At 37.9% G+C, this 19,160-nt stretch overlaps 1 protein-coding gene across 11 annotated transcripts in view; it reads right to left on the minus strand.

The window, feature by feature from the left end:
- Positions 1-19,160, minus strand: part of EYA3 (EYA transcriptional coactivator and phosphatase 3) — a 104,388-nt gene that overhangs the window by 30,794 nt on the left and 54,434 nt on the right. For 10 of the 11 annotated variants that reach the window (XM_067725039.1, XM_067725046.1, XM_067725038.1 and 7 more), the window contains 4 exons: positions 17,895-17,961; positions 14,925-15,061; positions 7,384-7,521; positions 584-669 (listed from right to left, as the gene is read on the minus strand). In XM_067725039.1, the coding sequence (XP_067581140.1) occupies positions 584-669; positions 7,384-7,521; positions 14,925-15,061; positions 17,895-17,961 (428 nt within the window). The remainder of the gene's footprint in view (positions 1-583; positions 670-7,383; positions 7,522-14,924; positions 15,062-17,894; positions 17,962-19,160) is intronic. The other variant, XM_067725048.1, reaches the window with a different exon arrangement.

Below are 19,160 nucleotides of genomic sequence, written 5' to 3' on the forward strand. Positions count from 1 at the left end.
TGGAGGCAGTGGTTGATAATACTAATTGCTGCAGAGAAAACAACAAATAAAAACAGAACAACAAAACCAAAAAAACCCTAAAACACTGAAGATGTTACAAGTGATCTAAACATACAGAGTTAGTAAAATAGTGATCAAGACCAGACTAATTCACAAAGAAATGAGTGGCTAAGTAAAAAAAAGTCAAAGTAATATTTCCACAAACATTTATTATGTGCCTTCAATGTGAGTACTAGGCATTTTTCTGAACTCTCAGAACAAATAACTAAACAAAATAGAAAAATAAATCCCTATCCCCACGGAGCTTACATTCTTGTAGCAGCAGGGTAAGAGACAGACACACACACAGTAGATAAAGGAGCAGATATAATCATATCATTCATAGTCTTGGCAATGGAATGAGAGAAACTGGGTAGTAGCCTGAGAAACCATCCAAGGTTTCAGTCCTGAGGGCATCCAGAAAAAGGTCTCTCCACAGTCCATACTGGTTGTTCCTTAGATTGGCAAACTGATAATGGAAAGAAGAAAGGAAGAGCTAGCTAGATGAACCATATCAACAGGAGGAACAAAAGCAGCACCGTACCTGGTTTGAGATGCTGGACACTGCTGCTGCTGGAATATTGGCAATAGTAGATGAAGTGGATATCAGGCTGGCATTTGTGCTTGAAGCTATAAGATTGAAAGTGTTAAAAGATATTATGTAAACGCCTAAATGAAACTCAAAATATATTCTGTCCTAAGTAAACAGATCTATAAGGAGATAAAAAACACTGGCAAAGGAAATAAATACTATATACTGGTTTTGCTCTTTTGCATGCCATACCTTAATTTAGACTTGATTAGAAATAAAACAGTTCACACATTTTTGTTTCAACTTGAGTCTTCAATTATTCCTACTAAAGTCCTAGAAGGATACAACACAATGCACTGGTTCATACTAATGATACCAGTGAAATCAGAACCTAAACCAAATCACTCCAGTCCATCTTCTCTGGCAGCTGAAAAATAACTCACCTGCAGTGTGACCTACTGACACCAGTAGAAACAACAAGAACTCTGGTAAATCCACGTGTTAAGTCCTACACTGTGATATTTACTGTCACTTGCCCCAAATTATGCCTTTCCTGGTGCAACACAATTACTCTGAGAAATTGATGGAGTTTTCCAAATTCTAAAGTGCTTGGAGTTGCTTCAACAAACACCATGTTCTGGCATTTAATGATTTCACCCATGAGCCTGGAAAAATTCGGAAAATATTCAATATTATTCTGGCCAGGTAAAAATTTACTTCATAAGCTACTTAGGCTGCCTGTCTCACGACAAGAAATTTGGGTTTTTTTCACACCCTTCTATCACAGATTCCACCAGGGTTTTAATAAAATCCTCAGTGACTAGTATTTGTCACAGTGACGTTTTCCAGGTGGACAATGTAGGTGAAATTGTGAGGTACTGCTCTTGAACTCCTCTCTTTTGCTCATCATAAGCATACTTATACATGGTTTCTACCGCAGTCACACACACCATAAAGGCTCACCATCAGGTAAACCACACTATCTGACTACCTATCCCATTGGCGACAAAGTCCTCTAGAGGGAAAGTTATTAGGAAAACCTCCATTAAGAATAGTGCAGGTGGGACTTCCCTGGTGGCACAGTGGTTAAGGAATCCACCTGCCAATGCGGGGGACACGGGTTCGAGCCCTGGTCCGGGAAGATCCCACGTGCCGCAGAGCACCTAAGCCCGTGTGCCACAACTACTGAGCATGTGCTCTAGAGCCTGTGAGCCACAACTACTGAAGCCCGTGCACCTAGAGCCCGTGCTCTGCAACAAGAGAAGCTACCGCAATGAGAAGCCCGCACACCGCAACGAAGAGTAGTTCCCGCTCAAAACTAGAGAAAAGCCCGCGCACGGCAACGAAGACCCAACGCAGCCAAAAATAAATAAATAAATTTTAAAAAAAAGAAAAAGAATAGTGCAGGTGAACAAATGCAGCAGAAACTTGAGAGGACTGGTCAAAATCATAGGGAATTTGTATCCCTTTCACCAAGGGTACTCTGCTTAGAAGAAAGTCTAGAAGAGATTGAGGTAAATTAGATATAAGGAACAGCTACTGCTAGCTTTCAGAAGAACTTGGGACAAAGAAGAGTTAGAGTAATTTGTCCACAGTCATGGGGTTAAAGGTAGATAGTCAAAATGACAACTGTGATCTCCCAATTCTTCATCCAGTGCTCTTTCTTTCCTGAGTCGGTGAGTCGGTGGCTGAGCTAGGGATCAGATTTCGTCACTATCCAGGGAGATTTTCTTTTCTACAGTACTCCTTCCCCCAGGTAAACTAAAGGATTCTTGTTTACTTTCTTAAACCCAACACCTAAATGAAACAGATTTTATAATTTATAGATGATATTTTCTTCCCATCAATATTTTTTCCCCTAAGGGGGAAGTCCTAAGAAATCATTGTATGTAAGCTAAATGACTCTACAAGTAGTTTTTAATTATTCTTGTAGGAAAAGAATTTTGAGTACATTCCAGATTCTATTACCAGTACATTATGCTAGGCAGGCCTGCTGGCTAAACATAGGTGATTTAATGTGGGAAAGAAAATGAAGTATTTAATCTCTTAAGTTTATCTCTCCCAGCAAACTCCATTTCTAGATCAATTTTTCTTTAGCCCTAATCCTAACATATATTCCTCTTTTCCTCCCATTTACCTTTAATTCTATTCTACCTTCTTAATGATTTATAAACGGTTACAGGTACAACTCATTCACATCTGATATCTGCACACATGGGGAAAAAGCTGCTCTGACTGACAAGGTAGTTTTATAAATTTAACAATTTTCAGATCACTTACAGAATTGGGCTGGAGGTAAAAAGGTAGACCTTACAAACAACTGGCCACATACTCTTAATTATCCCTGACAGGAAGTTTAATGACTTGATTAGCTAGTTGTTGATACCAAGTTTTTAACAAGTACAGTACTAAAAATCACAAATTCCTCTCAGCAATAGTGGCTTCTATTACAGGAAATGTTGGTCTGCTAACCTAGAAAGTTTACAGGGCTCAATTAACAGTTCTTTCTCCAACTCAATCAAATCATTTCTAACATGTGTTATTCATTCATTCATTTGTTCATTAAACCAGGGTCTACTATGTGCCCAGAAACAGTTCCAGCCACTGAGGAGTAGAGTAGTGAACAAGACGAAGTCCCTGCCCTCATGGCGTTTAAATTCTAGTGATAAAAGTTAGATGATAATTAAAGAAATAGTATTTATTTAGGCTCTTGTAACCAGCATTGAACCCAAGCTAAACTCATTTTAAAATATACACAATCACTACATGCCGTACCCCCTGCAAAACTATGACTAAAAAGCCAGGCACCTCAAAAAAAAAAAGCAATGATCATCCTACATAAATATACATCTAGGTCTCAACAACAACAAATTCAACTGCAGATTTAAAAAACAAAAGCAGCAGCAATAAAATATGCAACAAAAATAAATTTAGAGGATAAAATAAAACTCAAGTGGTAACTCCTATTGATGCATGTATTTTAAAGACTATTAGCTCTCCAAATGCCAGTGGCATGGCCAACTGTTTTCCGATAGTTCCCACTCCTGTTTTGCAACAGAGCTGTGAAATCATAGACAAAGCTTCTGAGAACCATGCCCCACTAGAGATCCACCTGAAACAGTCAGGATACAGAGATAGCTTTAATCAGAAGACTGTGGTTATAGAACTGTGAGGCACAGCTGAATTAAGTGACATTGCCCCAAAGCTGGAGGGTAAACCCAAGGTTTAATGGCACATAGAAGTTGGTGCAAGATTTAGTTTCTACCCACCTCTCTAATTTTATGAATGTTTCTCTACCACCCATGCTCACCCAGCTTTCGAGTTACTCAAAACAAGAGAGACTCTTTCTCACTCAAGGACCTTTGCAATGCTGCTCTCCCTGCCTGAATTGTTGTTCTCCCTGGTCTGTCCCTCTTGCCCTCCAGCATGATCATTCCTTCTCAGCATGTCTACTTCCAGAGAGACTCTCTCTGGACTCCTCTATTAGAACTAATTCCTTTCTTGTTTTCCCAGTCACAACAAACAATTCTTTTTTCCTCTCAGAGCACTTTTCAAAACCTATTTATTTACTTGTTTGTTTTCTGCCTCCCCTCCTAGTCTGTAAGCTCCATGAAGGCAGAATCTTACTACCTTATTCATCACCTCCAACGTCTAGCAAAGCACCCGGCCTACAATAGGTAAAGCTCAATAAATACTCGTGGGATTCATGAATAGCATGTCAAGGTTATCAAAAACAAGCAAAGTGTGAAAAACTGCAGTCAAGAGAATCCTAAGGAGCCATGACAATCAAATGAAATGTGGTGTCCTGGATGGGATCCTGGAACAGAAAAAGGACATCAGGTAAAAACTAAGGAAATCTAAATAAACCTAGGATTTAATTAATAATAATGTACCAATATTGGTTCATTAATCATAACAAATGTTCCATTCTAATGTGAGATGTTAATAATAGGGGAAACTGTGTGCAGGGTAGGGAGATATATAACTCTCTGTATCATATGCTCAATTTTTCTACAAATCTAAAACTACAATAAAAAATAAAGTCTATTAAAATACAAAACAAATCTCCTAGTCAACGAAAGACTCTTGTGTGTTACCAACACTATCAGAGCCCAAAGACATTCACTGAAATTCAAGGTTGGGTTAAAATCAATTCTGAAATTTCTGAAATTAATTTTGCTACTTGAATTTTAATTATTTAAATCATCTCAATTGAAGAAAATAACCAGAGATTGGGCCACACAGTCACAGACACTCTAGGAAAAGGTTGATATAAAGAAGCCAGATCTATTTAATCAAAGGGTTTTCATGAGCATTGAAGTATAAACTAAAGAAAAGGTTTTGGTCAGAGCTGATCAAGCCAGAAGTGGAATTTGCTGTAATTTCCCTAACTTGCCCTGGGAAGATGGGCTACTGTCAATTGTTGAAAGCTTCTGGAGGGGATGAGGGGACATTGCTGTTTTGACCACTTTAAAAAAAAAATCAATACAATGCTCCTTGTTTTTACTCAGTGGAATGACTGGGTAGTTACACAGGGGGGAAGATGAAGCTCTGGAGAGCTGACATTAATTATCTGTGCTAAAGGAAATGAAAAGTGGGGGTGAGGAGAGTGATACTGATAGAGGAGAATCCAGGTGATTCAAATGTGCCAGTAATACCCATATTTCCTTTTAGCCAATTGTTACCACTTGCTTTCTACCAACTTTTTCTCAGAATAAATGGCAAAAATTGATAACTTGATGCTTAATTTCTGCCTTAATTTCTACCCTCTGCCAAAGTTCTAATGGCAATATAATGGGCCAATAGGTTAACCAGAAAAGGGAAGGGAAATGAATTTAAATACTTGCAAGTATAGGTTCTCAATTATGGGAGTTGATATTGATACCATGACTTCTACATTGAAAATCATAAACATTACACCCGTGTGCTGGGGTCAGGCTGCCCAGCTTACATCCTTGACTTATTTACTGTGTGTCTTATGTGCCAAATCTGTAAAATGAGATTAATGACAGTACTTCCCTCATAGGTGTGTTGTGATTACATGAGTAACACCTATCTCTGCTAAAATAATGCTAAGCACATAATATGCACTTAACAAATACCAACAGTGATCATTATTAGCACAATGGAGGAAACTGGGTTAATTGATCTAAAGGGAAAAAATGTACTAAAAGGTAAGAAATTAGGATAGTGGCAAATGAGGTTGAAAGCACAGCTTCGTGACTTTTTTAAAGCAATGGGTCTTAAAAGACCCCCAAAAGGTGGTTCCTCTTGTTTTACAAAGAGGGAGAAGTAAGCACAGCTATCAGGCTCCTCAAATTCAAGGTACAGGTACAGATGAGTGGTGGTTCTACACCTTGGGAGAGGATTATTAATATAAAGGAAGAGAACTCCTTGCTTTTCTTTCATGACCTAGGTGTAGTCATCAGAGATATATCAGTTTAGGAGGAACTTGGCTACTAGATTTGCCTGTAGTTGGACCCCAAAGCCTACCAAAGTAGAGGAACACTTTATAAAAATGAAAGGGAGTAGAGGAGAAGACAAAGTCATGCTCTTGAGTTTTTTTCCTCCTGGTTTGTTCCCATTTTAGAAAGAAAGAAGGGGGAGGGGACAAACATAAAAAGAAGGGAAAATAATTAAGAGGAGACTCCATAAACAATAAGAGAAAAAGGTAGCTCAGAGCAAGGTCTTAGGAATGTAGTAACCAGTTGTTCCCAACAGACTAAGAAAAAGTAGTCCTCAGTCATTTTATTGAAAACAGTTAATACTGAAAATCAAAATATTTTGTTTCATATAATCTACATCAAAACAGTTTTTCATCATCAAAGTTTATATTTTAAGAATACCTAGGACTGGGCTTCCCTGCTGGCGCAGTGGTTGAGAGTCTGCCTGCTGATGCAGGGGACACGGGTTTGTGCCCCGGTTTGGGAAGATCCCACATGCCGCGGAGCGGCTGGGCCCAGTGAGCCATGGCCGCTGAGCCTGCGCGTCCAGAGCCTGTGCTCCGCAACGGGAGAGGCCCGCGTACCACACACACAAAAAAAAGAACACCTAGGACTGGTTTTATAAGGAATAATATTTAAAAGCTGGGAGAAATCAGGAGAAAGGAGGCAGATGAGAAGCCAAGTAGATGGACATTAATTCCCAATTTGGAGCAACGATAAATTCCCTGCATTGGACTTGGAAGGGTAAGGAATTAACTCCACAGTGCCTTTTGAGTTTCTTTGTCTTCATTCCAAATAGTCCTGTCATAATTCTAACCTTTTAGAGGAAGAACTCAGGAAGGCAGAGGTGTTTAGAGTTCAAGCTTTAATGCTATGCTTTCCATCACAAAATAGAAACAACACTGAATTTTTTGAACGAGAAAAGCTCACCAAGAAGTAGTAAATGGGGGTGGAGGTATAACAAAAACCACAGCAGAAAAGCAGCACACATCTCACAAAGCAGCACTCAATCTCACTTTCCATTCTATTTGGACTTCACATAAAAGAAGTCAGCAAAGCTCTAACCCATGGAGTCTTCTGCTCATTTACAGGACAAAATGCCACTGAGAACAGACTAGAACAAAATTAGACAGGTTTTCTGGACACCAACGTGCAAAAGAGGAGTCTTCAATTCTATTAAGCAGTTCACAAAAGCTTAAACTACTTATGAACCACACTCCTAGGTTCTAGTTTGTCTAACACAAAAAGCATGCACAAATGCAAATATCCTATATTACCCAGTATGTTTGGAGATACAGGTAGATTAAAAACAAAAAACAATAATAATTTTTTTAAAAAAACAAAACACACACAACCATGCCTGTTTACCTTGAATGGGATAAGAATAATGTGCTGGGCTTGGCTGGCTTGTGGTTAACCCTGTAGTGCAGGTAAGAACACTGTGTTGACTTGGAGATGGAGTCTGAGTTAAACCACTTTCAGGTTTCATACCTGGCCACAATGCACCTGAATCAGATAAATTGGACCAATTACAAACAAAACACTGGAACTGAGGAGCATGGTTATGCTTTCAAATATCAGCCAGTAGGTTTAAAATCAAAATCTTAAAACAAAAATAAATTTGCTTGTAAGAGAAAATTATTGAATCTCCCACTCGTAATATACCACAAGCAAATACAATTTCAAAGAATTGGGGAATGGGGCCATAGAAACAAAAATCTTGTCAAAAACCCAACAGTGATATGTATGTATGTAAGTTCACTTCAATGGATGGGGAAAATTGATCAGCATTCAGAAAAAGGGCTACTGACACCCTACCATTGTTGTAGAGTGCCTGACATTCCTGTAGAGTGATAAATCATTTATCTGCATTGTCTAGGTAGGAGACATTCCACATACGTTTAAAATTCACTTACCCATTAAACAAGCACCAGATTTTTCTAAAATGTATGTATACTTCTCTGCCTTCTTAAGCTGGTTATTTTGTTACCTTTATTTCTTCTGATTAGGAAAGACATACCTGCTTACTTTTATAAATTAAAAAACATTAACAGAAATATAATTTCTAATTTTTAGAAATAATAAAGTCATATATAATCCCACCATCCAGACTTAACTGCTATTCAGTTTGCATAAGAGTCACTCAGATTTCTTCTGTTTACTAATCTTTTTTTTCTTCTTTTTAATAAAAATGGGATGTTACATGCTGTTCATAATTTGCTTTTCCACATAATACCTGAGACATATCTTTCCCTGTTAGAACATATAATAAGACATCATAGCTATTCAGTTTTATTTTTATCACAATGCTCCTAAGTGACAATCTTTCTAAAAAATATTTATATCCTTTCCTGCCTTCTTAGCAGGGAGGAAATAGTGACCATACCTTTTCTCAGATCTATACTGTGCTGTGCTATGTACATTACAGAAAAATCCCCAGAGGCTACTGCAGTATGTGAAGACATTTGCTTAGTACTAAGTAGAACTCAATTACAGTTCTATGATTTGAACGCTCTTGTATCACTTTGTCTTTTCTCTGTGATCTGTCACTTCTTGACAATCTCCTGTTTCTGGCTGTATCTCCTTTTTCATTTGCAGTAAACTAGGAAACCATAAAAAAAAGCTTGCTTCTACACGACAGCCTAAGGATATCCTTTATGAGTGAAGAGTTTTTGTCATAAATTTTTTTTTTTTTTTTTTTTTTGGCCACACTGTGCAGCATGTGGGATCTTGGTTCCCCAACTGGGGATCGAACCCATGCCCCCTGCATTGGGAGCACGGAGTCTTAACCACTGGACTGCCAGGGAAGACCCCAAGTTTTTGTCATAATTTTGGCTATGCAAAAGTCTATTAAAAACCTCACTGTAGGGAGAAGATATGGGGATATATGTATAGGTATAGCTGATTCACTTTGTTATAAAGCAGAAACTAACACACCATTGTAAAGCAATTATACTCCAATAAAGATGTTAAAAAACAAAACAAAACAAAAAAACCCTCACTGTGCTCTGAATAGTTATAGCTACTGGATCAATATAGTTGAAGCTGATGATTAGGCCCAAGAAGATTCATCAAACACATTCCAGGTAAGAAATCAATACCAAGGTCAGCCACAGATTCAAATTCAACATTACCTCACTTCATATACTCTTAATCTGATAAGAAATTTATAAATATATAATGCTTTGAGAATAAGGACCTCTGCTTCACCAGGGCCCTCAGATATCTTAGTGTAACTCAGATCTGTAAAATTTGTTGACAAGTAAATGTAAGAATAGTAAAAGGAGATGTTAGGGCTTCCCTGCTGGCGCAGTGGTTGAGAGTCCACCTGCCGATGCAGGGGACACGGGTTCGTGCCCCGGTCCAGGAAGATCCCACATGCCGCGGAGCGGCTGGGTCTGTGAGCCATGGCCGCTGAGCCTGCGCGTCCGGAGCCTGTGCTCCGCAGCGGGAGAGGCCACAACAGTGAGAGGCCCGCATACCGCAAAAAAAAAAAAAAAAAAAAAAAAAAAAGATGTTAAAATCTCAAAAGGTTCACAGTGGAACATGGTAATTGCCTTGTCTCAAACTTTTTTTTTCATTGAAGTATAGTTAATTTACAATGTTGCTAGTTTCTGCTGTAGAGCAAAGTGATTTAGCTACACACACACACACTTTTTCAGATTCTTTTCCAGTATAGATTATTACAAGATATTTAGTATAGTTTCCTGTGCTATACAGTGGGTCCTTGTTATTTACCTATTTAATATACAGTAGTGTGTATGTGTTAATCCCAAACTCCTAATTTATCAAACTAAAGCATTAAAAAAACAAGACATATTCTTTTCTCACCTACTAAACACATGAAATAACATATTTGAGGAGATTAAGGAATGCCAACATCTCTATAGCACAAATTAGGAGGGTTGCCCTCCACCCCCTTCCACCCCTTGGTTCATGATGATTTTCAGTCTTGCCCAGGTAAGCCACAGCTTAATTCCTTGTTATGGCTGACATTTAACAATAAAAAATATTTGAGAATGTAGTTTTTTTAAACATTTATGATGTGAAATTTGAATATTAGTGCTAAGATTCTTGGTGGTTGACTATCACACTTTTTAGAAACATAGAAACAACTTGCCTTTTCAATGTCACAATAACTTTCAGATTTATTGTAATCAATGTGTTTTTTTTCTAAATAGGTTCTGAACCTGAGGTGTTGGGTTTGTAAACATGTTTATTATTACACTGTCCTAAAATACTATCTTACTAATAAGAATAGTATTAACTGAGAGAATTTTGCTAGTTTCATTATTCAGTATGTATTTTTAAAGTTTCAAAATGTAAAATTTCTATAAACTGGTCCATCTTATAAGGTTAGAAATTAGTGCAAAATGTCCAAGACAAGTAGAGAAAATAATAGATAGTTTTGAATGTTTTGGGGCAGAAACATAAAGTAGCTATTGAATATTATTTTATGAAGAACAGAGGAATAAAAGACAATATGGACACTGCCTCCAGTATCACTGTAGCCCTGCTCTTTAAGTGTGTGTGTATCTATCTGTCTATCTTCCTTTAAAAGCACTCTTTCCAGAATTCCAAGTAACAAGTAGCATGACCAAATGGTGTGACTGTAGAGCACTAATGCCGGCAGCAAGGAAGAAATGAAATCCCGGCTTCCTGACTCCTGGTCCACTGTTCTTTGCCTACAAGTAGACTTTCTCAAGTCATTTTAAGTACCAAGAGCCTGATGTAGAGCAGCAGCTGATCTAAAAATGGCAAAGGAAGTCTGCCTCTGAGTGCTGTTCTCGTGCTGCCCCACAGTGGGGTCTTATCACAAACTCTACCCAAGTTTCTCAGCACAAATACTTCCCCCCTATTGGCTAGTCACTAACCAAACTAATCTGAGCAGTTCACTTTGCAGTAATATATATCAGAGTAGTGGAAATTTAGAGAAGATTAGTTTGGTTAAGAATCGAAGTACAGGGCTTCCCTGGTGGCGCAGTGGTTGAGAGTCCACCTGCCGATGCAGGGGACACGGGTTCGTGCCCCGGTCTGGGAAGATCCCACATGCAGCGGAGCGGCTGGGCCCGTGAGCCATGGCCGCTGAGCCTGCGCGTCCGGAGCCTGTGCTCCGCAGCGGGAGAGGCCACAGCAGTGAGAGGCCCGCGTACCGCAACAACAAAAAAAAGGATCGAAGTATATATAAATGCTAAAAAAACCACATGAAAGAATATCTTGTTGATTTAATACCTCACTGGGATGAGCTCTTATAAATACTAAGTAATTTAATCTGAGTACTTTCGTTAACTATAAGTAGATGTATATTATAGAAAATTGGGAAAATATAGAAAGTGAAAAGAAAAAATTGCATAGTCTCATCACACACACAAAAAATACAGACAGGGCTTCCCTGGTGGCGCAGTGGTTGAGAGTCCCCCTGCCGATGCAGGGGACACGGGTTTGTGCCCCGGTCCGGGAAGATCCCACATGCCGCGGAGCGGCTGGGCCCGTGAGCCATGGCCGCTGAGCCTGCGCGTCCGGAGCCTGTGCTCCGCAACGGGAGAGGCCACTACAGTTGAGAGGCCCGCGTACCGCAAAAAAACAAAAAAACAGACAATTCTCACTTTTGCACGGGACTGTGTTAACTGAAACCTGTACACATTGGAACTGTGTCCTCACTTTGCATGATTCCTTGGTAATTGAGATCAAATCTGTACTGCCTGTACTGTTAACATTCAGTTTTTCTTCCAAATTATTCTTTATGTACATATTTTTAAAAACTACTAACTTGGTATATTATATTTTTAGTTTTATATACTGCTTTTTTCAATTAATAATAAACTTTTTTCAAGACGCTAAATATTCTTTAAGAATATGATTTATAATGGCTACACAGTTTTCCATTCTATGGATACACTGCAATTTAACATATACCTTTCAATTCAATATGTCTGTTGTTTCCAATCTTTTGCTATTATAAATAATGCTGTGATGAATATCTTGGTAGTAAATTTTTGTGGTTATCTCTAATTAATTCCCTAGGATAAATCCCTAAAAGTAAAATTACTGAGGGATATGGCATGAACATCCTTAAGACTCAATACATACTGTCAAATCTCCATCTCATATTAAAGTTCTTTTAAAAGAAGGTAGAACAATGGCAGTTAAGCCAATCTTTTATGAGCCCCTAAAAACGAACGAGTACCCTTTCTCTCACATGTACTCATGCAGATCACTGGAACCTCAAATCCTCATTCTACCATCTCACCAGATTTCTATGTAGCCCTGAAAAGATATGACCACCATTCCTTTACTTTTAAAGATTAGTCATAATATGGGCTTCCTAGATTTCCTCTAGTCTTTTCTCACTTCTTTAAAAGAAGGAAACTTTTAAATTTCAAAGTCAACTGTGAGATTAACTTTTTCATACAGACCTAAATTTATGAGGCCTTCTGGAATTAAACAGACCGGGGTGCACTTCTAATCCTAGGCATTTACTAACTGTATGACCTCAGGTTAGTCACTTAATCTTTCTAAGCCTGTTTCCTCATCTATAAAAAGGGATAATGCTGCCACTTACTTTTTAAGGGTGGTCCTGAGGATTACATAAGAAAGTAATGTAAAGTGTGAAGCACTCATTCTCAGCATACTGCTTGCGTAGTAAGCACTCAATATTATTACAATATATTATTACTGTATAAATATATAACATACAATCGTATCACAGTAAGATTTTCTAAAGCTCTGTTTACATCTGAAATAAAATAACAGACTAGCTAATCTAGTTTTAGTGCTAACAGGTAACACTAAGATAATAAAATTACCAAAATCTTCACAAGAAAAAAAGAAATGGAGTCTTTTTTTTTTAACTGAAGTATAGTTGATTTACAATACTGTGTTAATTTCAGGTGTATAGTATAGTGATAGTTTTTTTTGTTTTTTGCAAATTATATTCCATTATAGGTTATTACAAGATATTGGGTATAATTCCCTGTGCTATACAGGAAGAAATGGAGTGTTTTACAACTGAGTGATATAAAAGAAAAGAAGTCATGTGTTAAAACATAAGAAAATGTCTTTCAAAAATACAGGCACTTTAAAAAGCATTACACACACACACACACACACACACACACACACAAAGTATTATAAACATTTCCTTAAAATTTCCTTTATAAAATTTAAGAATATGCCATACCTATCATTCAAAGGCAAATTAAGCTAATGAACAGTTCTCTCTGAATTACTGATAAGAAAAACTTATTAAACAAGTTTCCCTCACCCCCAGTTATTAAACAGAAATAGATTAATAAAAGAGCCTGTTATAACCAATATTTCTATATAAAATAAATACTGTTTCCTTCAAGTTTTTAACAGGGATCTACCTATTTTACAGATTTTTCTTTCTTTCTTTAAAATGAGAGAAATGCTGTGATTATAAAAGATACCATAATATCTAGGACCTATATGCACATGGCATTGTGCTAGGTATTCCAAAATCTGAGTTCAGAGATATAATAGGAGTTTTATTTAACACTGAACAGTAGGATCAATCAACTGTTCAACAATGTCATAAAGCGCTTTTGGCTTTCTAATAAAGAATTTAAATAAAAACAGAGAGTAAAAAAAATGTGAAATACTTTATACTTGCTAGCCTATTGTTAGCCAGCTGTTGATAAATTAGCTTTAATATATGCAAAAAGAAATAAACACAAACATATTCACAGAGTCCTGCTTCCAGAAGGACTGCTCAGTCTTGTCTGGTTAAATATATCAGAAACATAAAAGTTTAGTATATACCGACAGGCACGAGGCATGGGTGTACAAACAGGAAAACAAGAGCATTTCTGTTTCTCTTCTCTCATGAAGTTATCAACTACCACTACCATTAAACATAAGCCCCAATTTTTGTTCCCAGTAGTTATCAGGAGCTAAAGAATGCTAACAAGCCTCAAGATAAGAAAGCTGTCAGTATCATAAAAGAGCAGCCAAATCGGCCAGGAAAACTAGGAATCTCAAAACGAAAGGCAAAACACCCAGAATCTGTGGCAACCTGAAAGATTTTTCTAATTCCTAGCTAGTTTCAATAAAGGCTACACAGTTATAATTTTATTAACATATTGAATATTTTTTAAAAAATACAGTATTTTCTTAATTTTCTGACACCAGTTCTAGGAAAGCAGGGAAGGGGCAATAAAGCACACTGACAATATCTATCAATTCACACACACACAGAAAAAGCACAGATATTAAGTGCCCAAAGAACCTCAAACTGACTTCTAGTAAATCATTCTAATTTATAGTTCATGTACAAGATACCTAAAACCAAAGAACAAACCTCTCTATGCACATGATAAGGTTGTACAAAATTGGGGATTTCCCCCTCTAAGACGACTTTCTGGTTCAGCAGAGCAACAACTGATCAGTTTGGGGCAGCAGGGAAGGAGAGGGAGAAATTGACAAAACAGAGCAGGGTTGGTGGGGGCAGAAAACTATAAGGTATATTCCATCCGGAATATGTAGATTACTTGGTTTTAGCAAGAAATTAGCCACCTCAAAATATATTTGTCATGGTATCATGTTTTGTATGGTAAGTCAAATCAACTGTAATTCCTCAAAGAGTTTCCAAACACTTGAAGATTCCAAGCTTTACAGTCAAGACTTAGTATCCTGGAAATAGCTACATTATGGCAGATAGACAACTGAGTATTGAGAAGTTATGATTTTATATGACACGCATCCAATATACTGCTGGAAAGTTGCATACCCAACTTCTATCACACCTGTGCCTGAGCAGGTGCTCTGCCAAGAACAGCGTGGCATCTCTCAGCTTCCTGATCAGCCGTGCTCGCTTTTGGGGGAAAGACGGAAATTTCTGGGGGATAAAATCAACATTCTTAGCAACTCCTCACAATAGAATGCCTTACCGAAAGGAGGTAGTCCATATGTTTGGGTTGCCTGAGGGTAGACAGCATAGGGTTGAGACTGCTGCAGTGGCTGATACTGAGTCTGCCCAGGGTAAGCAGTTTCCGAAACAGGAACTGAGAGGATATGTGCGTAAGGTCTAGAAAAGTTCAAGAAAACAAAAACTTTCATGTGAGAAAGTAGGGGAAATAGCTAATACCACTAACAGCAAAGCATCAGCAATGAGGAGACTAACCTGCCACGTAAAATGTCTCTTACTATGGTCAGAAAGTAGAATTATTTTTTCCTTTCCAGGTTCTACTGTCACCTACCTAACAATTTTACAGAAAATTTAATAGCTTCAAATATCTTCCTCCCAAGGTCCAGTTACTATGCCTCAAACATTTGTGGTGTGTCACATGCAAGGCCCTATGTGAGATGCAAGTATGGACTAAACTCATTTATGCCCTTATGTCTAAATATAGAATAAAACCCTAAAATGACATAAAACTGGACAGAACAGGATTGGCAATTGGCTCCATTCTCCACCTAGCCCTCTGGGCCAAACTAAAGTTCTGAGAGGGAAAGTGGGACTTAGAGAAGAGGGTGAGGCTGGCAGAGAAAAGGCAAGCAACCATATTAGAAGACAGGGAGTACAGGTGTGGCCCAATATCCCCAGATCGAGCCTATAAAATAGAAGTCACATAACTAATAAAATCCAGGAAGTTCTAGACAGGACACAGAATTGCCCCGCTGATACTTAAGCCAGAGTACTGCCACTAGTTGGTGCCAACCACATCAGGTTTAGCTAGAGATTTGAACTTAACAGTGAAACTTCTGGGATTTTAAACTAGCTAGATGACCTGGTCATTTTATCCATGGAATAAGATGGTGCCACATTTTATGCACTGAATTTTTAGATACCGGTTATTTTATTTGATAAGTTATGCTGTACTCATAAGCAAGAAAGTGTCATATGTACCATATAGATCATAACAATAACATAATGGGGGAAAGGGGTGTTTCAGAAAGGAAAAGATTTTTTTTCCCCCAGTTTTGGGGAAGAAGAAAATGAAGGAAGCCTATAAAGAAATGGTCTGTGAGCTGAGCAGATAGCATGTGCAGAAATGGGAGAGAAAGGGTGTTTTAGGAAAAGAGAAAAACTCTGGCAAAGGTACAGAGGAAGGGCTTCAGCCTGCAAGGAGCACATATTATATTAAGGCAAAGTATAAGAAGATAGACAGCAAAGACCTTGAATATGAGGCTAAAAGTGTTCAACTGGGAGTCACTGAAATTGTTGAGCAAAGAATGACAAGATCAGAGCTGTTCTTTAATAAAGATTGGTTTGACATTTCTTTGTAAAATGGATTGCGGAGGGTGGTTGAAATAGAGGCAATTAAAAAATGCAATGGTTTTAGCTAAGTGGTAAGGAGGTCTGCATTAAGATAGAAGGCATAGGGACTCCCCTGATGGCGCAGTGGATAAGAGTCCATCTGCCAATGCAGGGGACACGGGTTCGAGCCCTGGTCCGGGAGGATCCCATGTGCGGCGGAGTGGCTGGGCCCCTGCGCCATAACTGCTGAGCCTATGCTCTGGAGCCCGAGAGCCACAACTGCTGAGGCCCACCCACCTGGAGCCCGTGCTCCGCAATGGGAGAGGCCGCCAAAGTGAGAAGCCTGCATACCATGGCGAGGGGTGGCCCCCGCTCACAGCAACGAAGACCCAACACAGCCAAAAATAAATAAATAAAATAAATTTTTAAAAAATTAAAAAGGAAAAAGATAGAAGACATAGCTAATAAGGTGTCCTGAGTACAGCAGGTATACACATATTTTTTGAACAAATGAATGAATTTGGAATATGCAATATTCACATCTCGGTAGACCCTAAAAGACTGAATTTGAAAATTTCTATTCTTCTTAGCCAGATCTGAGACCAGAAAATAGCTCAGGTTGTAGCTGTTAATCAAATCACGTGGGAATGATTTAAAATCTTAGTGACTTCAAATGGATTAACCTCCAGATATGATAAAGATCATAATATCATTTTTTATATAGTGTCTTTATAGCTCAAATTATTTTCTTATCTTCTTCATAATGATCTCAGAGAATAGGTTCGGTCATTTCACAGAAGAAGAAAACCACATGAAAATGACTGGCCCAAGAATGCTATTAGTGTTAATACCAGGTTAGAATTTGAAGAACTCATTGAGCTGACTTTTCAATTAGCTCATTTTTTTAACTGACGCAAAATTCAAAAGGAAAAAGTTTTTTTATAACATACCCATACATATCACTCACCTCTGTTACCAAAGGTGAGTGTTCCTTATGTACCCTGCCTATGTAAGCACATCAGAATTTATCCCAGTTTAATAAAGCACACTTGTATGTATCTATGTATGTAGGCTCACTCTATCAATGCACAACTGCTGGCTCGATATACACACTGTTCTGCACCTACTCATCTTGGAGATGATTAACTTAGTGGACCTTAAATGCTGATCTTACCCCATGAGGCCCAAAATATTGCCTCTTAATGACTTCAACCCACTAAACCTGTTTAATCTCAAGCCTAGTTCTACTCTTCAGGACACTCCTAAAACAATAAACTGAACATAGATTAGGCTGAGAAGTCCCAGTCTGAGGCTGGCTTTAGCTTTTTAAATTGATCTCTCTATTAAAGTAGAGCAAAGACAGAATGAGCAGAGGTCAATCAGTAATATGTTTACATCACTAAGGGTATTTTGCATTTTTCAGTGCCTATTCATTTTGAGCAAGCTCCTGGGTAACAGTGATCTATTCCAGACAATCATCAACTTTTTAAAAGGATGTTATATAGACTATATTTAGAGAGAATGAAAAAACTGGAGTAGGGAAGAACAAGAAAGGTGAAAATAAGTTAAATGTCAACTTAATAACTTAAATATCAAGTTAAATTTTGCAATGAATCTAGAGAAAAAGCATACAGATTTTTGAAATAATTATTCAACTTACTTTGCAGAATACATTTGTGAGGTATAATCATTGGATGAGCGAGGGATGTAATCGGTGCATGTCATAACTGAAAGAAAGATATCACCAGGAAAAAGTTAGAACATTTCAAAAATGAAATGGGGAAATTTCATGTCTCACTGTATAGTCTTTCAAACTAAATAACAGAATACAACTTGGGCATCAGAAATTTAGAAAGACTATGCAGTAGGAAATACCTCACTCTTCTAATAATGGGTTTAGAGACTTTTAGAGACAGTAAAAGAAGCTAGAATGCAAAGCACTCGAAAGTCAGTACCAACAGACCTCTACCTTCACCCATCACTGATCTACAACCATAGATGAAGCAACTTCCTAAGCTCTCAGCTGTGCTCATAGGCAAACTTAAAATGCAAGATCTATGTCTAGGAAACCACATTATACTTCTTCAGCTTATTCATTCTCTGGGTGCTTACCCTATTCTGAATAAAAGGTCATAAGAATGACTTGCAGGAAGACAGATTTGGAGCAAGAACTCAATTTTATTAGAAAACTGTAGCTACTGCTGTATATAATCAACAGCAGAAAGACGTAAGTATGCTTCTGTATTACTATTTTTTCAGCTTTGTAGTAAAGGCTTTACGTTTGGCAAAGCAGACACACACCTGAGGAACTGATGTAATACTCTGATAAACCATCAAGTAAAGAGACTTTCACAGCTAGTGTCCTCTTCACCTCCATGACTTCATCCAGAATAGATACCGTCATGAGGCTTGACCCTAATGATTTCATCTGGGATAAATACTGTAAATATTCAACTCAAGTTTGACAGATAGCAGAATCCTATTCATTAGCACTATTTCAGTCCATATTGTAGACAGAGTAACATCACACAGAGCTTGTACCAGACTCCTCAACTGTTCAAGAACTTCATTCAACAACTATAAAGGAGGTTGCTCTATTGTGATTAGGGACTAAGGGTGAACCAACTAACTTTATGTCCAGCTGGGTTCCCTGAGTGTCTGACCCAAAAAGGGAACCCTGATCAAGATCAGATGCAGGGACAATTCATGCCCAACAGTACGATAAATCATCATCTGTGAGTTTATCATGAATCTTGTCCACTGCCATTGTTCAAAGTCTTTGAAAATACTTAATGGCAATTTGCAGATTATGTTAATCCATAATCACTTTGACAAAAATGAAGGGGACCTCAATTAGATCTAAAGTTCTTAGCATTCATCGCATAGAATGGAAGTTCATTTGAAATTCTACATAATGGTTCCTTCT

This window comes from Pseudorca crassidens, chromosome 2 (genome assembly GCF_039906515.1).
Source record: "Pseudorca crassidens isolate mPseCra1 chromosome 2, mPseCra1.hap1, whole genome shotgun sequence".
NCBI classification, from domain to species: Eukaryota; Metazoa; Chordata; class Mammalia; order Artiodactyla; family Delphinidae; genus Pseudorca; species Pseudorca crassidens.